The 24,435-nt window shown below is 52.4% G+C and overlaps 1 protein-coding gene across 4 annotated transcripts; it reads left to right on the top strand.

Moving 5' to 3' along the window:
* Nucleotides 1-270: 270 nt before the first annotated feature.
* Nucleotides 271-24,065, top strand: LOC149438483 (uncharacterized). Of its 4 annotated transcripts, none has more exons than XM_089659808.1 (12): nt 277-600; nt 4,314-4,353; nt 11,681-11,719; nt 12,204-12,245; nt 13,650-13,715; nt 14,671-14,733; nt 18,086-18,163; nt 18,808-18,864; nt 19,472-19,513; nt 20,862-20,936; nt 22,682-22,724; nt 23,912-24,065. In XM_089659808.1, the coding sequence occupies exons 1-12, from the start codon at nt 565-567 to the stop codon at nt 23,934-23,936; spliced, it is 606 nt and encodes a 201-aa protein (XP_089515934.1). In that variant the 5' UTR covers nt 277-564; the 3' UTR covers nt 23,937-24,065. The 4 variants fall into 4 exon arrangements, with proteins under 4 accessions (XP_089515936.1, XP_089515935.1, XP_089515934.1 ...); XM_089659806.1 differs by having other exon boundaries at nt 279-600; nt 12,201-12,245; XM_089659810.1 differs by lacking the exon at nt 14,671-14,733 and having other exon boundaries at nt 271-600.
* The last annotated feature ends 370 nt before the right edge of the window (nt 24,066-24,435 follow it).

The following is a 24,435-nucleotide window of genomic DNA, read 5'->3' as shown; positions in this document are numbered from 1 at the left end:
CGAACTCCACTTGAACCGAACCCAGGGAAGTTCGGCCTCATCCCTCGTCATACATAAATAAGAAGCCCCTCACAATTCTAGTCGCTTTTCCTGCTGCCAGGTTACTTTGCAGTCACCAGACGAGTTGCCCGAAGCAACGTCATAGAACGAGCAAAGCTCCTGGAATGCATAATTCCAATTTCATAAAGAGCCCTATTGTCTTTGCGCCTTCGGGCAAGGGCTGACATGGCGGTGGGAGAAGCCGTGCGTGGTCGGAGCATTCTTCTCCTTCTCAGCCGCATTGTGTTTGTTTGTCCTGATAAAAAACAGCCGAGGTTTGGCTGCCATCACCTCCCTGCCAGGGGAGAAGAAAGGCGTTAGTCATTAAAAGGATGTGGTACACGGGAGGAAATTACACATCGCGGTACTTCCTCTCTAGGCAAACTCTCAGGCGTTCACGTGCTGCCTCTAAAAACTGCCTGATCTCCTCCAGAAGATCTCCTCCAGAAGACCTCCTCCAGAAGACCCCCTCCGGCACGGATTACCACGCCGAACAATCCTCAGGTGTTGGGAGATCCGCACAACATGACCTCCTGCCGGCAGACTTTGCGTCCTGTTAAGGTAAGCCGGACTGACGCGCTGAGACTGCAGCATGTGCTCCAGGAATGTCGGAGGCACAACAGAGAGTTTATTCTCATGCCACCAAGAGATTTAAAAATTATATACACACGGCTCAAAAAAAAAAATGAAAGGAAGACTTTGTAATCCGAGTCTAACATCAAGTCGTGAAACTCCTGGGAGATGGATCTGGTCAGGTAAGTTGCAGAGGGGGTTCATCAGTTTCAGCTGCTTTGTTGCCCATCTAATGCACCTGTTGGTAATTTCATGAACACCAATGAGACGACCCCCAAAACAGGAATGGTTTTACAGGTGGGAGGCCACTGAGGTTTTTTTTTCTCCTCATCTTTTCTGTTTTTCACTCGTTTTGCATTTGGCTCGGGTCAGTGTCACTGCTGGTAGCCTGAGGCCATATCTGGACCCTGCAGAGGTTGCACAGGCAGTCCAACTCCTCCAGGATGGCACATCAATACCTGCCATTGCCAGAAGGTTTGCTGTGTCTCCCAGCACAGTCTCAAGAGCATGGAGGAGATTCCAGGAGACAAGAGCATGGAGGAGATTTTAGGAGACAAGAGCATGGAGGAGATTCCAGGAGACAGGCAGTGACTCCAGGAGAGCTGGACAGGGCCGTAGAAGGTCCTTAACTTATCAGCAGGACCGGTATCTGCTCCTTTGTACAAGGAGGAACAGGATGAGCCCTGCCAGAGCCCTACAAAATGACCTCCAGCAGGCCACTGGTGTGAATGTCTCTGACCAAACAATCAGAAACAGACTTCATGAGGGTGGCCTGAGGGCCCAACATCCTCTAGTGGGCCCTGTGCTCACGGCCCGGCACCATAGAGCTGGATTGGCATTTACCATTGAACACCAGAATTGGCAGGTCCACCACTGGCCCCCTGTGCTTTTCACAGATGAGAGCAGGTTCACCCTGAGCACATGTGACAGACATGAAAGGGTCTGGAGAAGCCGTGGAGAACGTTCTGCTGCCTGTAACATGGTTCAGCATGACCATTGTGGTGGTGGGTCAGCGATGGTCTGGGGAGGCATCTCCATGGAGGGACACACAGACCTCTACAGGCTAGACAATGGCACCCTGACTGCCATTAGGTATCGGGATGAAGTCCTTGGACCCATTGTCAGACCCTACGCTGGTGCAGTGGGTACTGGGCTCCTCCTGGTGCCGTGGGTTCTGGGTTCCTCCTGGTGCAGTGGGTCCTGGGTTCCTCCTGGTGCAGTGGGTCCTGGGTTCCTCCTAGTACACGACAATGCCCGGCCTCATGTGGGGAGAGTATGCAGGCAGTTTCTGGAGGATGAAGGAATTGATAACATTGAATGGCCCCCATGCTCCCCTGACCTAAACCCAATAGAACCCCTCTGGGATGTCATGTTTTGGTCCATCCCAGGTTGCACCACAGACTGTCCAGGAGCTCAGTGATGCCCTGGTCCAGATCTGGGAGGAAATCCCCCAGGACACCATCCGTGGTCTCTTTAGGAGCCCCCCCCCACGTTGTCAGGCATGCATACAAGCACGTGGGGGCCACACAGACTACTGAGGACCATTCTGAGTTGCTGCAATGACATTTCACCAACATGGACTCGCCTGCTGCATCCTTTCTTTACTTTGATTTTCGGGGTGTCTTTGAATTCAGTCCTCTGTAGGTCGATCATTTCCATTTCCATCCAACGATGGGGCGTCCTTAAGTTCCTCACCCATCCCCCGTCCATGTCAGTATAGAGATCCAGCAGGAGATTCCTCCCCATTGAGATCTGATGGGTTTTCAAAGTGTTCCTTTAATTTTTTTGAGCAGTGTGTGTATATATATATATATATATTTATTTTCTTTTTGTTCACTTAAAGCAGCACTAAACTCTAACATCACCATAAGCTACTAACATTAGTAAATAGATAGAAAGGTATAATATAATATATTTACTTGTTTAATTTTTTTCCCCATTTTTTCAGTTGCTTCCTGGTTTCTGGCCTAGGCTATTATGATGTCATGCATCCCATGAGTCTCCATGGGAGGAGGGGGCTGTCTCAGTTAAGCAGACCCACTTGCCTGCATGCCTGAGCTAAGGGCAGAAGGATTCCAGGAATTAAATGCTACATGAATCATCTGCCCTTACTCAAGATGGCCACAACTAGAAATACTAGATGTGTGTGTGTGTGGTAAGGGGTTCAAATTGATTTCTAATAATAAAACCCCATTGTGATATAAATGGATGCGGGAGTTTGCTTTAAGTATTAAAAATGAATGAAGTAGTGTTTTTAGTTGGAGGTGCTCAGATACAGTTTAGTTCCACTTCTTTGGTATGTGTCCCCAATGAGGGGAGATTTATCCCTCGGCTGTCACAAGACAAAGTGATGGGAGAGCCAAAATTTTAAATTTATCACCAGAGCAAAAGGTGAGGGAAACCTTTCTATGGGAACACCCGTTTCCTCTAATTTTCTGTCTCATCTCTGGGAGAGGATGTGAAGGGAAATTTCCCCAAAGGGAAACAGATGAAAAAAAAAAAAACCCTGTCGTTGACCCTTTCCTACTCTATCCAATAAAAAAAAATAAATAAATAAATTTATGCAGACCCCTAAACACTTGCTGGCATATTGATTGGATGAACGAGAGAGTCTACTAAATTGCATGGTGGAGCACGTGACCCTTTAAAGTAGAACCTCGGCCTTCCCTTCAGTCTTGCCCAGTTGTACCGGCTCCTCTCCTGGACTGAATTTGCTTCTCACAGCTGTTTGAAGACAACTCTCCATTAGCTTCTTCCCTGGACACAGCGGCCAGGTACAGGGACATCAGAAACACATCGATTGCAGGTTATTTTGAAGCTAAGGAGACGGGGAGGGCACTGGGGACCAAGAGGATGCTGGAGACTGGGGAGACGATGGAGACTGGAAGGACAATGGGTGGGGAGTGGGAGGACTATGGAGATCCGGGGGGGGCTATGGGTGGAGACTTGAAGGAAAGTGGGGACTGGGAGGACGAGGGAGACCGGGAGGACAATGGGGGGCCAAGGGGACAATGGGGAATGGGGGGGGGGGGCGATGGCTGGAGACTAGGAAGATGATGAGGACTGGTGGAAGGACTATGGGAACGATGGGGACTGGGAGGACTATGGGGACCGGGAGGAGGATGATGGGGACTGGGAGGACAATGGGGACTGGAAGGACGACTATGGTTGGGGACTGGGAGGATAATGGGGACTGGAGGGACGGTGGGGAGCAGAGGGAGGACGATGGGGACTGGGAGTACTAGGAGGAATGGGGACGACTATGGGTGGGGACTGGGAGGACTATAAGGACTGGGAGGATGATGGGGGGCCAGGGGGATGATGGGGACTGGGAGAACTGGAGCACGATGGGGGAACTATGGGGACTAGGAGGAGGATTATGGACCGGGGGGAGGATGATGGGGATCGGGAAGACGATGGGTGGGGACTGGGAGGACTATGGGGATTGGGAGGATGATGGGGGCCTATGAGGAGGATTATGGATGGGGACCGGGGGGGGAGGACGATGGGGACCGGGAGGACGATGGGCGGGGACTGGAAGGATGTTGGAGATTGGGAAACCACTGAGTGGAGACTGGTAAGCCACAGATTGAATCGGGCTGAAATGGAGGAAGTGGGGGGAACGTCCTGTTGCTGGTTTCAATTGGATCCATGAGAACAGTAGTTGGAATGCTTGTCATCGGTAACTTTCTTTTCCACAGATTCTGCTACTCCTCAGTCTTGTCCTGCCAGTGACACCAGGTAAGCAGTCTGCTGGGTATAGGCGGGGCCGTTTATAGACACCATGCTATCCTAGGTGCACCAAAATCATGGCAATCAACTGTACAAGCTCCACCCCTTATATCATGCAACCTTTCCTAAGTTGTCCCGGGGATTGTCCTAAAATCTGTACAGGGTTCATTCTTTAGTTGCCAACATCCCAAGTTCATATACCCAGAGCCGTGTCCCCCAACAGTTTTTGCTGGGACTCAAAACAGATAATTGAAAGCATGTAAATCATTTTATTACAAAATTGTTAAACACCATAGTTTGACACATCACACAAATATTAAAATCAGAAAGTGCATCCTAAAAGGAGTCACAGATCTTAACTTTTGCCACCTTTTGTCATGTTACGGCCTTCTTCCAAAATGGATTAAATTCATTTTTTTCCTCCACATTCTACAAACAATACCCCATAGTGACAATGTGAAAGAAGTTAGTTTTGAAATCTTTGCAAAATATTAAAAATAAAAAATCCCCCATGTACATAAGTTTTCCCAGCCTTTGCTCAATCCTTTCTTGAAGCCCCTTTAGCCCCAATTCCGGCCTCGAGTCGTTCTGAGTACGATGCTACAAGCTCGGCACACCTGTTTTTGGGTGATTTCTCCCATTCTTCTTTGCAGGACCTCTCCAGCTTCATCAGGTTGGATGGGGATTGTCAGCCATTTTCAGATCTCTCCAGAGATGTTCAATCAGGTTCAAGTCTGGGCCACTCCAGGACATTCCCAAAGTTGGCCCGTAGCCACTTCTTTGTTATGTGGGCCGTGTGCTTAGGGTCGTTGTTCTGTTGAAAGATGAAAAGTCGCCCCAGTCTAAGGTCCAGAGTGCTCTGGAACAGGTTTTCATCAAGGATGTCTCTGTACATTGCTGCACTCATCTTTCCTTCCATCCTGACTAGTCTCCCAGTTCCTGCCACTAAAAAACAACCCCACAGCATGATGCTGCCACCACCATGCTTCACTGTAGGGATGGTATTGACCAGGAGGTGAGCGGTGCCTCCAGACATGACGCTTTACATTCAGGCCAAAGAGTTCAATCTTGGTTTCATCAGACCAGAGAGTTTTGTTTCTCATGGTCTGAGAGTCCCTCAGGTGCCTTTTGGCAAACTCCAGGCGGGCTGCCATTTGCCTTTTACTGAGGAGTGGCTTCCGTCTGGCCACTCTACCATACAGGCCTGATTGGTGGAGTGCTGCAGAGGTGGTTGTTCTTCTGGAAGGTTCTCCCCTCTGCAGAGAGAAACGATGGAGCTCTTTCAGAGTGACCATCGGGTGCTTGATTACCTCCCTGGCTTCAGTCTGGCCACTCTACCATACAGGCCTGATTTGTGGAGTGCTGCAGAGATGGTGGTTCTTCTGGAAGGTTCTCCTCTCTCCACAGAGAAATGCTGGAGCTCTTTCAGAGTGACCATCGGGTGCTTGATTACCTCCCTGGCTAAGGCCCTGCTCTCTCGATCACTCATTTTGGTTGGGCGGCCTGCTCTAGGAAGATTCCTGGTGGTTCCAAACTTCTTAAATTTACGGATGATGGAGGCCACTGTGCTCATTGGGACCTTCAATGCTGCAGAAATGTTTCTGTACACTTCCCCAGATCTGTGCCTTGATACAATCCTGTCTCGGAGGTCTACGGACAATTCCTTGGACTTCACGGCTTGGTTGGTGCTCTGACATGCACTGTTACCTGTGGGACCTTCTATAGACAGGTTTATGCCTTTCCTAATCATGTCCAATCAACTGGGTTTCTCACAGGTGGACTCCAATCCACTGAATGTCCCACGGGTGGACTCCAATCCACTGAATGTCCCACGGGTGGACTCCAATCCACTGAATGTCCCACGGGTGGACTCCAACCCACTGAATGTCCCACGGGTGGACTCCAACCCACTGAATGTCCCACGGGTGGACTCCAATCCACTGAATGTCCCACGGGTGGACTCCAATCCACTGAATGTCCCACGGGTGGACTCCAATCCACTGAATGTCCCACGGGTGGACTCCAATCCACTGAATGTCCCACGGGTGGTCTCCAATCCACTGAATGTCCCACGGGTGGACTCCAATCCACTGAATGTCCCACGGGTGGACTCCAATCAAGTTGTGGAAACATCTCAAGGATGATCAGTGAGAACAGGATGCACCATTTTAAGTGTCATGGCAAAGGCTGGGAATACCTTCGTACATGGGTTTTTTTTCCATTTTTTAATAAATTGCAAAGATTTCAAAACAAACTTCTTTCACATTGTCATTTTGGGGTATTGTTTGTAGAATGTGGAGGAAAAAAATGAATTTAACACATTTTGGAATAAAGCCGTAACATAACAAAATATGGCAAAAAAGAAGCGCTGGGAATACTTTCTGGATGCACTGTACATCCAACATGGCAAAAAGCTGCCTGTAACACTTGCTATGAGCTGAGAAGTAGCGTTTCACCCTCTCCTGTGACCCAGAAGAGACAGAGAGAGGCAAGTGAACTTCAGCTGAAAAACCCGACGCGTTTCAGAACACAAGTCTTTGCCTTAAAAGTCCCAGCTAAAATAGTTGCGGACCACAGCCCTGGGTATAAAATCTGTATTGATCCCAGTATTGTGCCCTCCTGACTCCCCCTGTACTGTGCCCTCCTGATCCCAGTATTGTACCCTCCTGACCCCCCCGTACTGTGCCCTTCTGACCTCCCCCCCTGTACTGTATCCTCCTGCCTCCCCCCTGTACTGTATCCTCCTGCCTCCCCCCGTACTGTGCCCACCTGACTCCCCCCTGCACTGTGCCCACCTGACTCCCCCCTGCACTGTGCCCACCTGACTCCCCCCTGCACTGTGCCCACCTGACTCCCCCCTGCACTGTGCCCTCCTGACTCCCCCCTGTCCTGTGCCCTCCTGACTCCCCCCTGTCCTGTGCCCTCCTGACTCCCCCCTGTACTGTGCTCTCCTGACTCTCCCTGTACTGTGCCCTCCTGACCTCCCCCCCTATATTGTGCCCTCCTGACTCCCCCTGTACTGTGCCCTCCTGACTCCCCCCTGTACTGTGCCCTCCTGACTCCCCCCTGTACTGTGCCCTCCTGACTCCCCCCTGTACTGTGCCCTCCTGACTCCCCCCTGTACTGTGCCCTCCTGACTCCCCCCTGTACTGTGCCCTCCTGACTCCCCCCTGTACTGTGCCCTCCTGACTCCCCCCTGTACTGTGCCCTCCTGACTCCCCCCTGTACTGTGCCCTCCTGACTCCCCCCTGTACTGTGCCCTCCTGACTCCCCCCTGTACTGTGCCCTCCTGACTCCCCCCTGTACTGTGCCCTCCTGACTCCCCCCTGTACTGTGCCCTCCTGACTCCCCCTGTACTGTGCCCTCCTGACTCCCCCTGCACTGTGCCCTCCTGACTCCCCCTGCACTGTGCCCTCCTGACTCCCCCCGTACTGTGCCCTCCTGACTCCCCCCCCGTACTGTGCCCTCCTGACTCCCCCCCCGTACTGTGCCCTCCTGACTCCCCCCCCGTACTGTGCCCTCCTGACTCCCCCCCCGTACTGTGCCCTCCTGACTCCCCCTGTACTGTGCCCTCCTGACTCCCCCTGCACTGTGGCCCCAAGTACCGCTTCTATATATTAATGACATTCTTCGACTTTATAACACGAGTCGTTTTAAAGGCATTTTTTTCAATGGTTGTGAACTTAGGAAGTGTTCTTCAAACAGAAGCTGGGCGGAAGTTATCAGGCCATTGGGAAATACATCAGTTCACAAATATCAGCACAGCGATGGTACCGCCGCCCCGCCGCAGCTCATCCGCCCAATCCTGGCTTACCAGATAACAGCAAGACTCCAACAGCCATGCCTACAATTACAAATGTAGCTCCACCGTACCCCATAGAGGCAATTAGTGACCCCCAAGGAGCTCGGTGGACGAGCACTTCACCTGAGGGCAGTGTCCTTGACTCTCTGTGGGGACGAAAGAGATGGGCGCCATTCTCTTTAGGAAATTTTACAGAGTTTATTAAAGGACCAATACACTCAGGTAGAGCCGGGATCGGGCACAGGGGGCCCAGAAAAGCCAAAATACAGACTCCTTATCACCACTCAAACGCAATACAGAAGCACGTTTAACCCTTTTGCTAACAGAGCCATTTTTGCATTTTTTTTTGCACACGTTTAAAAAAATCATTTTCAGCCTAAAGATTAGTTAAAAAGTCCAAAAATACTTGTACTTTCTGAAACGCCGACACCCTAGAGAATAAAATAGCAGTCATTCCAATTTAGGTCACAAGATGTTAGTACAATGGTTGATGAAATGAAAAATTTCAGTAAACAACAAAAAAACTAAACAAAACAAAAAAATGCAAATAGTTAAATTTTAGGATGCACAAATACAATATATTGCCCAACTTTGTGATAAAATCCAAAAGAGACCCTGGAACCCTGATGGGCACCTCAGTACAAGGGGACACCCTAATAGGCACCCATTAGTGGTGACAACAAAGATGTAATATCCTATACCAATGTTGTGATAAAATCCAAAAGGGACCCTGGGACCCTGACGGGCACCACCATGCAAGAGGGGACCCTGATGCGCACCACCATGCAAGCGGGTGACCTTGATGGGCAGGCAGATGCAAGGGGGGATCCTGATGGGCACGCAGATGCAAGGGGGGACCCTGATGGGCACCTCAGTACAAGGGGACACCCTAATGGGCACCCATTAGTGGTGACAACAAAGATGTAATATCCTATACCAATTTTGTGATAAAATCCAAAAGGGACCCTGACTGGCACCACCATGCAAGGGGGAACCCTGATGGGCAGCACCATGCAAGCGGGGGACCCTGATGGGCAGGCAGATGCAAGGGGGAACCCTGATGGACACCACCCAGAAGCAAGGGGGGCCCTGATGGGCACCTCAGTGCAAGGGGACACCCTAATGGGCACCCATTAGTGGTGACAACAAAGATGTAATATCCTATACCAATTTTGTGATAAAATCCAAAAGATGAGGCCGCGCCGAGTAAATAGATACCCAACAGCGTTAAAATTGCGTCCTCCTGAAACGCCAACAAACTTCAGTACCAGGGGCAGACTGACCATTTGGAAACTCGGGCACTGCCCGAGGGCCCGGGGTCAGTAAGGGGCCCCATGAGATGCCCCTGGTACCTTTTTCATAGGCTTTTTGGAGTTTGGGCAAGGACACAGGAGCCCCATGATCCCCTATTGCCCGGGGGCCCTATGAGTTGTCAGTCCGCCCCTGTTCAGTACCCAATATTTATCATAGGGGACACTTTAAAAGCCCCTACAGGTCATCCATTTAGAGTCAACCACCAATAGTAGGCCTAGAATTATTGGGGTCACTCTGGCATAAACAGAGATATGTAACATGCTCATCACAATCAACGTTTTCATGCGTAGACTCCCCTGACTTGTGTATTTGCGTTTGTACACGTGTGTATGTGGGGGGATCAAAAAATGTCAGGGGTGTTTTTAAGTGCCTGGGTGTAAATTTAATTCCGTCAACTATTTGCATTCACAGAAAGACTGTACTTTTGTTGGGAACCCGAACAAAAAAGGGGACTCTGGCGGGCACCCAGATGCAAGGGGGGACCCGGTTGGGTTCCTTGATGCAGGGAAGGCCCTGTTAGGCACCTAATTGTAAGGGGACACCCTAATGGACACCCCAATGCAAGGGGGGGCCCAGATGGGCAACCAGATGCAAGAGGGGGACCCAGATGGGCAACCAGAAACAAGGGAGGCCCTGATGGGCATCTCAGTGTAAGGGGGGACCCTCATGGGCACCCTAATGCAATGGGGGGCCCTGATGAACACCACCATGCAAGGGGGGACCCTGATGAGCATCCTAATGAAAGGGGGGACCCTGATGAGCATCCTAATGAATGGGGGGACCCTGATGAGCATCCTAATGAATGGGGGGACCCTGGTGGGCACCCAGATGCAGGGGGGGGCCTGATGGGCACCCAGATGCAGGGGAGGGCCCCGATGGGCACCCAGATGCAGGGGAGGGCCCCGATGGGCACCCAGATGCAGGGGAGGGCCCCGATGGGCACCCAGATGCAGGGGAGGGCCCCGATGGGCACCCAGATGCAGGGGAGGGCCCCGATGGGCACCCAGATGCAGGGGAGGGCCCCGATGGGCACCCAGATGCAGGGGAGGGCCCCGATGGGCACCCAGATGCAGGGGAGGGCCCGGATGGGCACCCAGATGCAGGGGAGGGCCCCGATGGGCACCCAGATGCAGGGGAGGGCCCTGATGGGCACCCAGATGCAGGGGAGGGCCCCGATGGGCACCCAGATGCAGGGGAGGGCCCCGATGGGCACCCAGATGCAGGGGAGAGGGCCCCGATGGGCACCCAGATGCAGGGGAGAGGGCCCCGATGGGCACCCAGATGCAGGGGAGAGGGCCCCGATGGGCACCCAGATGCAGGGGAGAGGGCCCCGATGGGCACCCAGATGCAGGGGAGAGGGCCCCGATGGGCACCCAGATGCAGGGGAGAGGGCCCCGATGGGCACCCAGATGCAGGGGAGAGGGCCCCGATGGGCACCCAGATGCAGGGGAGAGGGCCTGATGGGCACCCAGATGCAGGGGAGAGGGCCTGATGGGCACCTAGATGCAAGGTGGGGGACCCTGGTGGGCACCCAGATGCAGGGGGGGCCCTGATGGGCACCCAGATGCAGGGGAGGGGGCCTGATGGGCACCCAGATGCAAGGTGGGGGACCCTGGTGGGCACCCAGATGCAGGGGGGGACCCTGGTGGGCACCCAGATGCAGGGGGGGACCCTGGTGGGCACCCAGATGCAGGGGGGGACCCTGGTGGGCACCCAGATGCAGGGGGGGACCCTGGTGGGCACCCAGATGCAGGGGGGGACCCTGATGGGCATCCTAATGAAAGGGGTACCCTGATGGGCACCCAGATGCAAGGGGTGGAACCTGATGGGCACCTAGATGCAAGGGGGAACCCTGATGGACACCCCAATGCAAAGGGGGGACCCTGAGGTGCACACAGATGCAAGGGGGGACCCTGAGGGGCACACAGATGCAAGGGGGGACCCTGAGGGGCACACAGATGCAAGGGGGGACCCTGATGGGCACCCAGATGCAAGGGGGGACCCTGATGGGCACCCAGATGCAAGGGGGGACCCTGATGGAGTACTTGAACCATTGAGATCCTAGCTGAGGGGTAAGTTATTTTGGGGGAAAGATCAATGTAACAATGAACTCGATTTCTCTGTCAATTTCCCTGTCGCTTTATCTAGACGCTTCAGACGGATTGTCTACAAATGATGGTCCCCACAGCTCAGTAATGTGCTCTCTCCATCTCTCTGCAGATTCACAAACTACATCCCCTTCTGCAACCACTGAACCAGGTGAGACAACAACGACTAAAAAACATTAAATGGAGCAAAAACGATTCGAATCCCTTTCAGATTCTTATAGCCATCTGCTTCCCTGCTGAAGAAATTCGTTCTCCGTAAACAAACGGTCGATTCTCAATTTGTTTTTATATTAATAGTAAAAAGGTGAGGTCAGAACATATTGGCCTCATAAAAGATGATCGGGGGACAAATCACCAGGACTTGCACCCAAGAGTTCTAAAAGAACTTAGCCATGTTAGAGCCAGGCCAATATTTCTAATTTTTTTTTTTTTAGGACAACGTACTGCCAGGAACAGTAACAGCATTGCATTGTTGCCTGCTGGGGGTGGGGCCGTGTCTATACATCCCTTTTGATACAAATATAGGAATTTTGCTCCTTCCCCAACAGGTCTCACAGTATCACTCCTCATGCACATGCTGCCAAGGATACAAGTGTTTATTATGGATTTAATATTCTTTTTTCTATTTTCAGCAGAATCTTCCGAACTTTTCACCACTTCCTTCAGCCATGAATCAGGTAAGACAACATGGGGACGAGAAATGGAGGAAGATTAGCAATCTATTGACAAAAGATGTTAAAAAAAAAATTGACCAGAGTTAAAGTTTTTAATCAGCAATGGCTACTGTAGATAAAAAAAATTACACGTCGTATGTATTTTCATCCCATGAATGAGCCAAAAGTATTTACATTGTGGCCACAATACCATCGCTGCATCTGATCCCGTGAGAAAAAACAAGTCCCTGCTGTCATTTTGACAGCCAGGAATTGCCACAGAAATTTTTCAAAGGTTTAGAACCTCTATCTAGTTGTTATTGTTGCCGGTAGCAGATCATCCAATGACAGAGTGATGGGAGATCCAAAACTTTACACATTTTCCCAGAACAGGAAGGTGAAGGAGAATCTTCCCACAATAAAGATGTAATATCCTACACTTGCAGTTTTGACTTTTGGACAGGAAGGGAAGGAAAATATTCCCAATGTGACCGATATAGAAGCTTCAACCCCACCCAAGTAACCCGAACAAAAAAGGGGGACTCTTACGGGCACCACCATGCAAGAGGGGGACCCTGATGGGCACCCCGATGCAGGGGGGCCCTGTTAGGCACCCCGATGCAAGGGGACACCCTGATGGGCCCCCCCATGCAAGGGGACACCCTGATGGGCCCCCCCATGCAAGGGGACACCCTGATGGGCCCCCCCATGCAAGGGGACACCCTGATGGGCCCCCCCATGCAAGGGGACACCCTGATGGGCCCCCCCATGCAAGGGGACACCCTGATGGGCACCCCCATGCAAGGGGACACCCTGATGGGCACCACCATGCAAGGGGGGATCTTGACAGGCACTATCACGCAAGGGGGGACTCTGATGAGCATCCTAATGCAAGGAAGGACACTGATGGGCATCCAGATGCAAGGCAGGACGTTGATGGGCACCCAGATGCAAGGGAGGACCCTGATGGGCACCCAGATACAAGGGGGGGACCCTGATGGGCACCCAGATACAAGGGGGGGACCCTGATGGGCACCCAGATACAAGGGGGGGACCCTGATGGGCACCCAGATACAAGGGGGGGACCCTGATGGGCACCCAGATGCAAGGGTGCAAGGGGGGACCCTGATGGGCACCCAGATGCAAGGGGGGACCCTGATGGGCACCCATTAGTGGTGACAAACATGTAATATCCTATACCCAAAAAAAAAAAAAAAAAAAAAAAAAAAAAAAAAGATCCTTTGGCTCCATACTTTGACCGACCAGAAACAAGGAGATCATAACAAGCATGCCACCTGTGTGAGAAGCTTCCGATTGGACCCGACACCTTCTCACTGCTGCATACTAGTTTAAATAATTGTAATACTGAGGCGACCTGTTTATTGCCCGCTAACGACATCTCTGTATATTTTCTCTCTCCCTTGTCAGAGGCTGACCAGACTACAGAAGGGGGGGTGCAGGCCTCTAGTACGGCCGAGCTGGATATCGGGATCGGTGAGTTGATTGGAAGCTGCTGGGACACTCAATGGTCTAGACCGGGGGAGTGGTCTCCAAGCCAAGGCTTTAGGAGGGCCAGACTGTGGCCAGTGGGAGCAAAAAAATGCCCCAGCATCAGTGCCCCATCATTGGTTTTAATGGGGGGGGGGAAATAGTGCCCCATTGTTGATATCAATGAGAAGAATAGGTGACCATCATAGGTTAATCTAGACTAGTGGTCTCCAAACTGCGGACCGGGGGCTAGATGCAGCCCTTTGCTTGCTTTTACCCGGCCCTTGGGGCACCATTTCATCCACTGATACCAACAATAGGGGCATAATAACTGACACCAATGAAGGGGCACAATTCTTCCCAATGACACAAACAAGGGAGCTCAATGACGCCAACGATGGGGCACAATTCCTCCCACTGACACCAACGAGGGGGTATTGGTTTTTCTCATTGACATTTTGATGGGACCTTTTCTACTCCCAATGGCCACAGTCTGCTCCCCCCCCCTAAAGTCTGAAGGACAGTAAACTGGACCTTTGTTTGGAGACCTTTAACCAGTGGTCTCCAAACTGCAGCCCTGGGGCTGGATGTGGCCCTTTGCTTGCCTTTATCTGGCCCTTGAGGCACTATTTCACCTTGTAACACCATTCCCCCTACTGACACCATCAATGGGCCCCTCTTCTGGCCTGGGCCCCATACAGGAGGACTGGTGGTGGTGTTGGTGGGGGGGAATAAATGAAAAATGTGAGTATGTAATGGGCGAGGGGGGAGAGTAAAATAATCAGGGTAATCTCATCAACCGGGGAGATATGAGAATATGGCTGCAGATCCAGGTCACGGGTGACCACTCAAAATTGAAATATTGATTTTGGGTGGAACCAGATTAGGAAGCCAAAACGAAGTATGACCTGGAGGTGTCATTTATAGATCGAGTGATTCGGCCCATTTCTTGTCTTTATAGTGGAGCACACTACAGCAGCAGAGCACGAGGAGGTCCTGAATTCAACCGACAACGCAACCACCGGTGAGACAAATTGGACGACAGGGTGTCAGGGTCTATAGAGAGAATCATTCTTGTACGACACCTATTGGTCACACACAGTACTGCAGATTCCTGCCGCCAATTTAAAATATAATCCAAGAAAAAAAAATGGAGAATAGAGGAGGAGAAAAAAATGGTTTCAAAAGATCTCTGTGCTTTGCCAGGATTTCAGCAAACCACATTCCTGCTTCTGTCTGGTAGATACCGATGTAAGCTTGGCCAGTGCACCTTCTGCGCCCGACCGCTAAGTGGGAGGGTCTACCTTGATTATAATCGCACATTAATTTCCAGTGTTGTAAGAGGAACCCCCACCCATCTGATGCAGGGATTGTTCATTACTTGGCCTCAAGCTCTGTGCCAACGTCTGGAAACGGCCGTGAGCCAAGTCCATCTACCCAATAGTCCGGGTTCTCTGTATAGCGGGGGTCTCCAAACGTTCTAAACAGGTCCAGTTTATTGTCCTTCAGACTTTAGGGGGGGGGGGGCCTGGACTGAGCTTGGTGGGGGTAAACAATGCCCCATCGTTTGTATTGGGGGTGGTTGTGGTGGTTGGTGTCAGTGGGAGGGAGGGAGGGAGGGTGCCCCCGTTCTTGGTGGAAGCAAAGGAGAGGGTCCCACTGTAGGCAGTGACGGTGCGATGCGAGGGAGGGGCCCCACTGTAGGCAGCAGGGCGAGGGAGAGGGCCCCCACTCTTGGCGGGCAGCGCGAGGGAGAGGGCCCCCACTCTTGGCGGGCAGCGCGAGGGAGAGGGCCCCCACTCTTGGCGGGCAGCGCGAGGGAGAGGGCCCCCACTCTTGGCGGGCAGCGCGAGGGAGAGGGCCCCCACTCTTGGCGGGCAGCGCGAGGGAGAGGGCCCCCACTCTTGGCGGGCAGCGCGAGGGAGAGGGCCCCCACTCTTGGCGGGCAGCGCGAGGGAGAGGGCCCCCACTCTTGGCGGGCAGCGCGAGGGAGAGGGCCCCCACTCTTGGCGGGCAGCGCGAGGGAGAGGGCCCCACTGTAGGCTTCAATTGCAGGAATCATACCTCAAGGGCCAGATAAAAGGCAAGCAAAGGGCCACATCCGGCCCCCGGGCCGCAGTTTGGAGGCCACTGCTATATAGTTTGAGGACCCACCATTACCAACAGCACAGGCAGAGACAACTTGCATATAAATTTGGTTTTTGTTTTTTTTGCCTACCCTTTTATATAAAAGAAAAAAAAACAAAAAACAACTAATCAGGAACAATGTTGCATTATTTCAGGTGCATTACATCACAGTCAGCTGGAAGCCGATTGGTGGCTGAGGGCTCCGCCTTCCTGAAGAGCATCACCGCTATTATAGAATATCTATACCCGAGATCAGTCATGTCATACAGTACGGAGCCCCAGGCTTAGTTCACAAGCGTGCGCATGCATTGGCCCGTGCACATGCGTATTTCCATGTGTCCTGTGTAGGGGGGCCAATTCATTTCAACAGGCTGCCCAACGCACAGGAAACTCAGAAAAAGAGACCCAAAATCCCGCCATTCCGAAACACACGCACCATTGTTTTTTTTTTAAGAACATTTTCAGCATGAAGAAAAAAAAAAAAACCTGTTGATCCTGCCAGAAATCCAGAGTCCTCGTCACTTCCTGTGCACTTTTGTACCTACAAAACCCCTCCCACCTATCTAATGGGGATGGAGCCGGGGAGGTGTTTGTAGTCCAGATCAGGAGAGCAGCCTAGGGTGACAACTTCCTGGATACAGTACAGAGAATGAGCGTTGTCACCCTAGAGCAGGATGTGTGTTACTGGCAGGATCACGAGGGCGAAAAAAAAACTAATGCAGTCACCAGATCTAAGACCAGTAATCTGCAATATGTTACATTTTGTTTTTGGGTTGAATACTTTAGCCTGGATCGATATTTGCATTGTAACAAAGCGTACACACACAGCGGAGCTTGTTTACCGCCCCATAATAGACCCATTGTACGGGGCGAGACAATCCGCCTCTGTCAGCACACAACAATGGAAAGATTTCTATACAGAGGGAAAAAAAAAAAAGAAAGGCACAAAGATCTGACAGCAGAGTGTGGGGCCCCTCCACACCGGGGAGACGAGGGACATTTATTATTTATAAAAAAATGTATATAAAAAACAAAACAAACAATAATAATAAATACATATTTAAAAAAATAAATAAAAAAAGTATATTATATATATATATATATATACACACAGTATGTATGTACTAATTATTTATATATATATATATATATATATATATATATATTTTTTATAAAAAATACAAATTAAAATGTTAAATTAAATTGAAGTTAAAAGAAAAAAATGACATGACCTGACAGAGATGCACTGCCCAAAACGGATGCCAGTTATGGGAGGAGACATGGAATGAAATCAATCCGGCCCCCAAGAAAATGTTTGGGGGGGGGGCTCGAGAGGTGAGACCATCTAAAAGATAGTTTCAAGTCTAGATCATCCAACCAGAAGGATACAATGGTCCCTGCCCATTGGGGGGGTATGCTGGTCTACTCCTGTCTGAGGGGGGGGGGTGTTTGGCAGTGGCCCTATTAGAGTGTAAGCTCCTCTGTACAGAGACTGGTGTGACTGTGGGGGAGGGGACATTAGAGCGTAAGCTCCTCTGGTACAGAGACTGATGTGACTGTGGGGGAGGGGACATTAGAGCGTAAGCTCCTCTGGTACAGAGACTGATGTGACTGCGGGGGAAGGGACATTAGAGCGTAAGCTCCTCTGGTACAGAGACTGATGTGACTGTGGGGGAGGGGACATTAGAGCGTAAGCTCCTCTGGTACAGAGACTGATGTGACTGTGGGGGAGGGGACATTAGAGTGTAAGCTCCTCTGGTACAGAGACTGATGTGACTGTGGGGGAGGGGACATTAGAACGTAAGCTCCTCTGGTACAGAGACTTATGTGGCTGTGGGGGAGGGGACATTAGAGCGTAAGCTCCTCTGGTACAGAGACTGATGTGACTGCGGGGGAAGGGACATTAGAGCGTAAGCTCCTCTGGTACAGAGACTGATGTGACTGTGGGGGAGGGGACATTAGAGCGTAAGCTCCTCTGGTACAGAGACTGATGTGACTGTGGGGGAGGGGACATTAGAGTGTAAGCTCCTCTGGTACAGAGACAGATGTGACTGTGGGGGAGGGGACATTAGAGCGTAAGCTCCTCTGGTACAGAGACAGATGTGACTGTGGGGGAGGGGACATTAGAGCGTAAGCTCCTCTGGTACAGAGACGGGCTCAGTGTTCTTTGTACAGCGCTCTACTACAGGTTGGAGATACAGTATAGAAATGTATAATAATAATTTTGTGTGATTTCTTTGTCTTACCAGAATTTCCCGCACTGACAACCCCCCTCGCTGACACGGAGCCCACCACAACCCAATCATCCACTACATCTATGTACCGGGGTAAGGAATTGATATCTGAAGTTACTTTGATGCAGTTGGTGCCTAACCCCCCCCCCCCCCCACATAATGGTGCTGAGCCTGGGGGGTGACTGTCCCTCCTGAGCCCGGGGGGAGTGACTGTCCCTCCTGAGTCCAGGGGGGGGGATTAACTGTCCCTGCTGAGCCCCTAGGGGGCGACTGACCCTCCTGAGCCCCGGGGCAACGACTGTCCCTCCTGAGCCCCGGGGGGGGGGGTGACTGAGCCCCGGGGGGGTGACTTTCCCTCCCTCCTGAGCCCCGGGGGGGGGGGACCGTCCATCCTGAGCCCCGGGGGGGGGGGGGGACTGTCCCTCCTGAGCCCCGGGGGGGGGGGGGGGGGACTGTCCCGACGACCGTTCCTCCTGAGCCCCGGGGAGCAACCATTCCTCCTGAACCCTGGAGGGGGGCAACTGTCCCTTTTGCCCCCCTCCTGTCCTGGCCCTGTACATGGCAGGTGTGATGGTCAGTTATCCCCCCCAAGGCTTGGTCATGTTGTCTAAAATTGGGATCTATTTGTTCAAAAAAGACAAGGGGTGGGAGGACCGTCCCCGGTGGTTCCCGGCTCCTCCCCAGACATTGCGATTGGCTGCCTCGGGATGAACATTTTGGTTCTGTTTTTTTTGCAGCGACCACCAGAAGGGGAGCCACCACATCGGAAGACACTATTCACACCCGAGCAAAAGGTGAGAACCTTTTTTTGGAGGGGGTTGTTTGGTCGCTGTGAAGACAATATAATGGAAGCATGCCAATGAGGAAAGTGGCGGGGTCTGCATCCCCTTTAGAAGTATCTCACCAAAAATGACAGTTCTGTTGCAGGGGATGCCCAAAATTTGAAATGCATCTTAGTGTGGAGCTCTGGGGGAAATCAGGGAGCCAATCACACAAGCAGGAAATGGACATTTGAGGGGTGTTCTGTATACCATCTGTATACAGAACACCTCCAGGTTGAATTGTACAGAAAATGACAGCGGGTGTGGCCTGAGAAGGAAACGCCCTTTTTTAGTCTCATCCAATTACAATGTGACTCGGGGAGCAATTGGATACGCGGTGTTGTAGTTTTTTTTGCTATTTTTTTCTCCCTCGAAAGTGGAGTTACCCTTTAAGACGCCATAAGATGTATGTAAGGGAACGCCTAAGTGTCACGGGGCCCTTAAACTAGACGAAGCCGATTGGCAAACGTTTATCCTGACAGGTCCAATGTAAACGGAAGACAAACGCGGAACTTGAACATATCCTCGGGCAAAAATCACTCCGACCTAACCCGGCATTTCACACTTTTCTGGTTTTCAGACGCGGCCAGACGACTGGAGCACGAGAAGATCTTCACTTACGGTTGGTAAAAAACAAAAACATAAAACAAAACAAAAAAAAAACAAAACAAACCCCCCCACAAAAAGAAACATTGTACCCTTCTTCTATAGCCGGGGTCTTCAAACTTTCTAAACAAAAGGACCAGTTTTATGTCCGTTATACTTTAGGGGGGCTGGACTGTGGCCAGTGGGAGGAATAGCGCCCCATCATTGGCGCCAGGGGGAGGAGTAGCGCCCCACCGTTGGTGTCAGGGGGAGGAGTAGCGCCCCACCGTTGGTGTCAGGGGGAGGAGTAGCGCCCCACCGTTGGCGTCAGGGGGAGGAGTAGCGCCCCACCGTTGGCGTCAGGGGGAGGAGTAGCGCCCCACCGTTGGCGTCAGGGGGAGGAGTAGCGCCCCACCGTTGGCGTCAGGGGGAGGAGTAGCGCCCCACCGTTGGCGTCAGGGGGAGGAGTAGCGCCCCACCGTTGGCGTCAGGGGGAGGAGTAGCGCCCCACCGTTGGCGTCAGGGGGAGGAGTAGCGCCCCACCGTTGGCGTCAGGGGGAGGAGTAGCGCCCCACCGTTGGCGTCAGGGGGAGGAGTAGCGCCCCACCGTTGGCGCCAGGGGGAGGAGTAGCGCCCCATCGTTGGCGCCAGGGGGAGGAATAGCGCCCCATCATTGGCGCCAGGGGGAGGAATAGCGCCCCATCATTGGCGCCAGGGGGAGGAATAGCTCCCCATCATTGGCGCCAGGGGGAGGAATAGCGCCCCATCATTGGCGCCAGGGGGAGGAATAGCGCCCCATCATTGGCGCCAGGGGGAGGAATAGCGCCCCATCATTGGCGCCAGGGGGAGGAATAGCTCCCCATCAATGGCGCCAGGGGGAGGAATAGCGCCCCATCATTGGCGCCAGGGGGAGGAATAGCGCCCCATCATTGGCGCCAGGGGGAGGAATAGCGCCCCATCATTGGCGCCAGGGGGAGGAATAGCGCCCCATCATTGGCGCCAGGGGGAGGAATAGCGCCCCATCATTGGCGCCAGGGGGAGGAATAGCGCCCCATCATTGGCGCCAGGGGGAGGAATAGCGCCCCATCATTGGCGTCAGGGGGAGGAATAGCGCCCCATCATTGGCGCCAGGGGGAGGAATAGCGCCCCATCATTGGCGCCAGGGGGAGGAATAGCGCCCCATCATTGGTGTCAGTGGCAGAACTGTTCTTGGGGGGGAATAATGCCCCCCCCCCTCCTTAAGGGCCAGATAAAAGTAAGCAAAGGGCCCCAGTTTGCTCTGTAGCAAGAAGCAGACAAAGCCTAGCTGTGATAATTGGCCTCAGCTGATCAATATCTCCATCGATCGATCAATAATCTCCAATAACCCGTGTTTCCCGTTGCAGACTACCTGACCCTGAGGCAGTGGGGATTGATCTGCGCTCTCCTTCTGTGTATTATCGGATTCCTCGTATTGTTCAGTGAGTATCTCGTTCGCCGCCATCTTGGAGGCCATTCACGCCTATTGGCTTTAACGCACACGGGGCCCGCCATTGGTTGGGACGATGAAGGTTACGTCGGCCGTATTCTGATGTGCGTCTGGGTGTCAGGGGACCAGGAGCGGACTGACCATTTGGGAACTCCGCACTGCCCGAGGGCCCGGGGTCAGTAGGGGGCCCCATGAGATGCCCCTGGTACCTTTCATAGGCTTTTTTGGGTGTGGTTTGAGTGTGGGCAACGACACAGGGGCTCCATGATCCCCTATTGCCTGGGGGCCCCATGAGTTGTCAGTCCGCCCCTGCAGAGGACTCATTAGGCGTCGGTCTATAGGCACGGTACACCATGTGACTGCAATGGGGCCCCTCAGCTGCTGAGGGATTTTTGGGTCCAGCACCTGGTCTATGTACTGGGATTGGGAATGAATGCGTAGCCTGGGGGTGTCTATAGCCACTAGAGGAACTCTACATTGGAAAGATAAGAGGTGCAACAGGGGCCCCTGAAGGCTTTGCTATGGGGGCCCCCATCACCACCCCAATAATACAAAGCAGAAAGAAGACTTACTGGTGGGCTCTGTGTGTTCCTCTGATAGGGCTCCATGGGGCTTCTCTGCTCCCACCTGTCTGATTGGAGTCACCTGAGCTCAGGGAGGTTGCTGAACCATCAGGTGGCCAATCAGAGAGGAGGAGGGAAGGTCAGGAGTGTCCTCTGCCTTACGGGGTCATCAGACCGGGAATCCTGTCCATGGGGACACCCTGCCAGCAGGAGGAGGAGGGCCGAGGGACTGCACACTTGTGTCTATGGCAGCACCCCCCATAGAAGGAGGAATACCTCCCCACTGCAGCCGTCTGCATGGAGTGTTTATGAGGGGTTCCCACCATCCCTGTGCTGTGTTCCCGGGTCTGTACGCCTGCTGTGCCCATTATGAGGGGTTCCCGCCATCCCTGTGCTGAGTTCCCGGGTCTGTACCCCTGCTGTGCCCATTATGAGGGGTTCCCACCATCCCTGTGCAGAGTAATCGGGTCTGTACACCCGCTGTGCCCATTATGAGGGCTTCCCACCATCCATGTGCTGAGTTCCCGGGTCTGTACCCCAGCTGTGCCCATTATGAGGGGTTCCCACCATCCCTGTGCTGAGTTCCTGGGTCTGTACGTCCACTGTGCCCATTATGAGGGGTTCCCACCATCCCTGTGCTGAGTTCCCGGGTCTGTACGCCCGCTGTGCCCATTATGAGGGCTTCCCACCATCCATGTGCTGAGTTCCCGGGTCTGTACACCAGCTGTGCCCATCATGAGGGGTTCCCACCATCCCTGTGCTGAGTTCCCGGGTCTGTACCCCCACTGTGCCCATTATGAGGTGTTCCCACCATCCCTGTGCTGAGTTCCCGGGTCTGTACCCCCACTGTGCCCATTATGAGGGGTTCCCACCATCCCTGTGCTGAGTTCCCGGGTCTGTACACCCGCTGTGCCCATCATGAGGGGTTCCCACCATCCCTGTGCTGAGTTCCCGGGTCTGTACACCCGCTGTGCCCATCATGAGGGGTTCCCACCATCCCTGTGCTGAGTTCCCGGGTCTGTACCCCCGCTGTGCCCGTTATGTGGGGTTCCCACCATCCCTGTGCTGAGGTTCCTGAACTTTTTTTTTTATAACATTAGGCACACGGGGTCTTTTGATTTAATTAATTATATTCATGTTCTTCAATCAGAAATTAATGAATCTGTTCCTGCAGGTGGAAGATGTCGGGGATTCTCTTGCCGGAGACGACAGAGGAGGTAAGCTGAGAGTCAATGGGGGAGGTAATAATTGGGGAGAATGGAGTGACCGAGCAGAACTGTTATTAGTCATGTGACTGAGCCAGGGGCGGACTGACCATTTGGAAACTCGGGCAATGCTCGAGGGCCCGGGGTCAGTAGGGGGCCCCATGAGATGCACCTGGTACCTTTTTCACAGGCTTTTTTGGGTTTGGGCAAGGACACAGGGGCCCCATGATCCCCTATTGCCCGGGGGCCCCATGAATTGTCAGTCCACTCCTGGACCGAGCAGAACTGTTATTAGTCATGTGACCAGGGGTGGGCTGACCATTCGGGAATTTGGGCACAGCCCGAGGGCCCGGGGTCAGTAGGGGGCCCCATGAGATGCCCCCGGTACCTTTCATAGGCTTTTTTTGCGTGTGCTTTGAGTGTGGGCAAGGACACAGGGGCCCCATGATCCCCTATTGCCCGGGGGCCCCATGAGTTGTCAGTCCTCCCCTGTATGTGACCAAGCAGAACGGTTATCAGTCATGTGACCGCAGAGTTCTGTTTGAGGATTAGATCCCCTGTCGGGTTTTTATTGCTGTCTGTGTCCCCGCTGGGAAGAGTCGTCCTCTCTATCCGATCCGGTGTCGTCCAGACAAGACGTGATGTGAAATCCAAGAAAAAAAAGGAAAAAGTTGTCACCGCAGCAGGAAGTGGGGGGGGGGCAATTTTCCAGTGGGGACATCAAGAGCCAATCTGCCCGCATTTTGTAGAGATTTTCTTTTGTGTCGCCATGACAGGAAGTGAATGGAAATCTCCCCAAAGATCATGACTTTCAGACATTAGCATCGCGGCGCGTTGTGTGAACGCACACTCGTAAACACGCTTTTTAAAAAATGTTGCCTGCGTTAGGCGTTTTTCAGGCATTTTCCGGGGCGTTAATCCCATTGACTTCATTATAGGCGCTTGTGGTGCGGTTTAAACGCTCTGAAAATGCCTATGAAACGCCTCAAAAACACGCATAGGGCGTTTGGGGAGCGGTAAAAACCTGTCAAACGCTATATTGGCATTTTGGGAAGAAGTCCAGTGTGAACAAGGCAGTGGGATAGCAAATGGACCTAACAAAAACAAAAAACGCACGTTAAAACAACGCGCTGCAGCAGCGAAACGTTCTGACTACAGATTGGTTTTAATCTGACCGTGACAACTTTTATGTCTTTCAGGAAATACAACATAACAGGACTATAGGCTGCTGTGGCCTTAGAACAGAAGAACCAGAAGCCAAAAATGACGTCTCACTTCCCGTGTGAGAAAAAAACCCCAAAAAGCCAACAAAAAGGAGCCAAAAAACTGCCCATAAATGTGTAATTAAAGGAAGCCGTGGTGTGTGGACTGTCATTTGTCGCCATCTCCTGGTTGGTTGTCAGTATGCAGGAGAACGAGGCTCAGTGTAGATCAGGGGCAGCGAGTTCACATTGGAAGGGGGTCCGGGTTGGGAAAATGTTTGATCTGAATCCCAAGCTTGTGCTGCGACTCCGGATCCTGGTGTAACGCCGGCCATAGATGGGTCGAAAATTGACCGTTTTTTGAAAAAAAACAAAAGGAAAAAACAGTTGTTCGATCGGCTGACGTTACCACCAACGGTGAAAAAAATTGGCTGATTTTCGTCTTGTCTACGGCCGACATTTAACCCCATAATTACTTCTGTCCCTGCAGAGAGCTCCGCTATTAGATTTTATATGAAAAG

This window comes from Staurois parvus, unplaced genomic scaffold (assembly GCF_062004578.1).
Source record: "Staurois parvus isolate SC_StPar_1 unplaced genomic scaffold, SC_StPar_1.0 ptg001191l, whole genome shotgun sequence".
NCBI classification, from domain to species: Eukaryota; Metazoa; Chordata; class Amphibia; order Anura; family Ranidae; genus Staurois; species Staurois parvus.
Note: the sequence above shows the minus strand (reverse complement) of the source record. Positions and strands in the feature narration are given on the sequence as shown.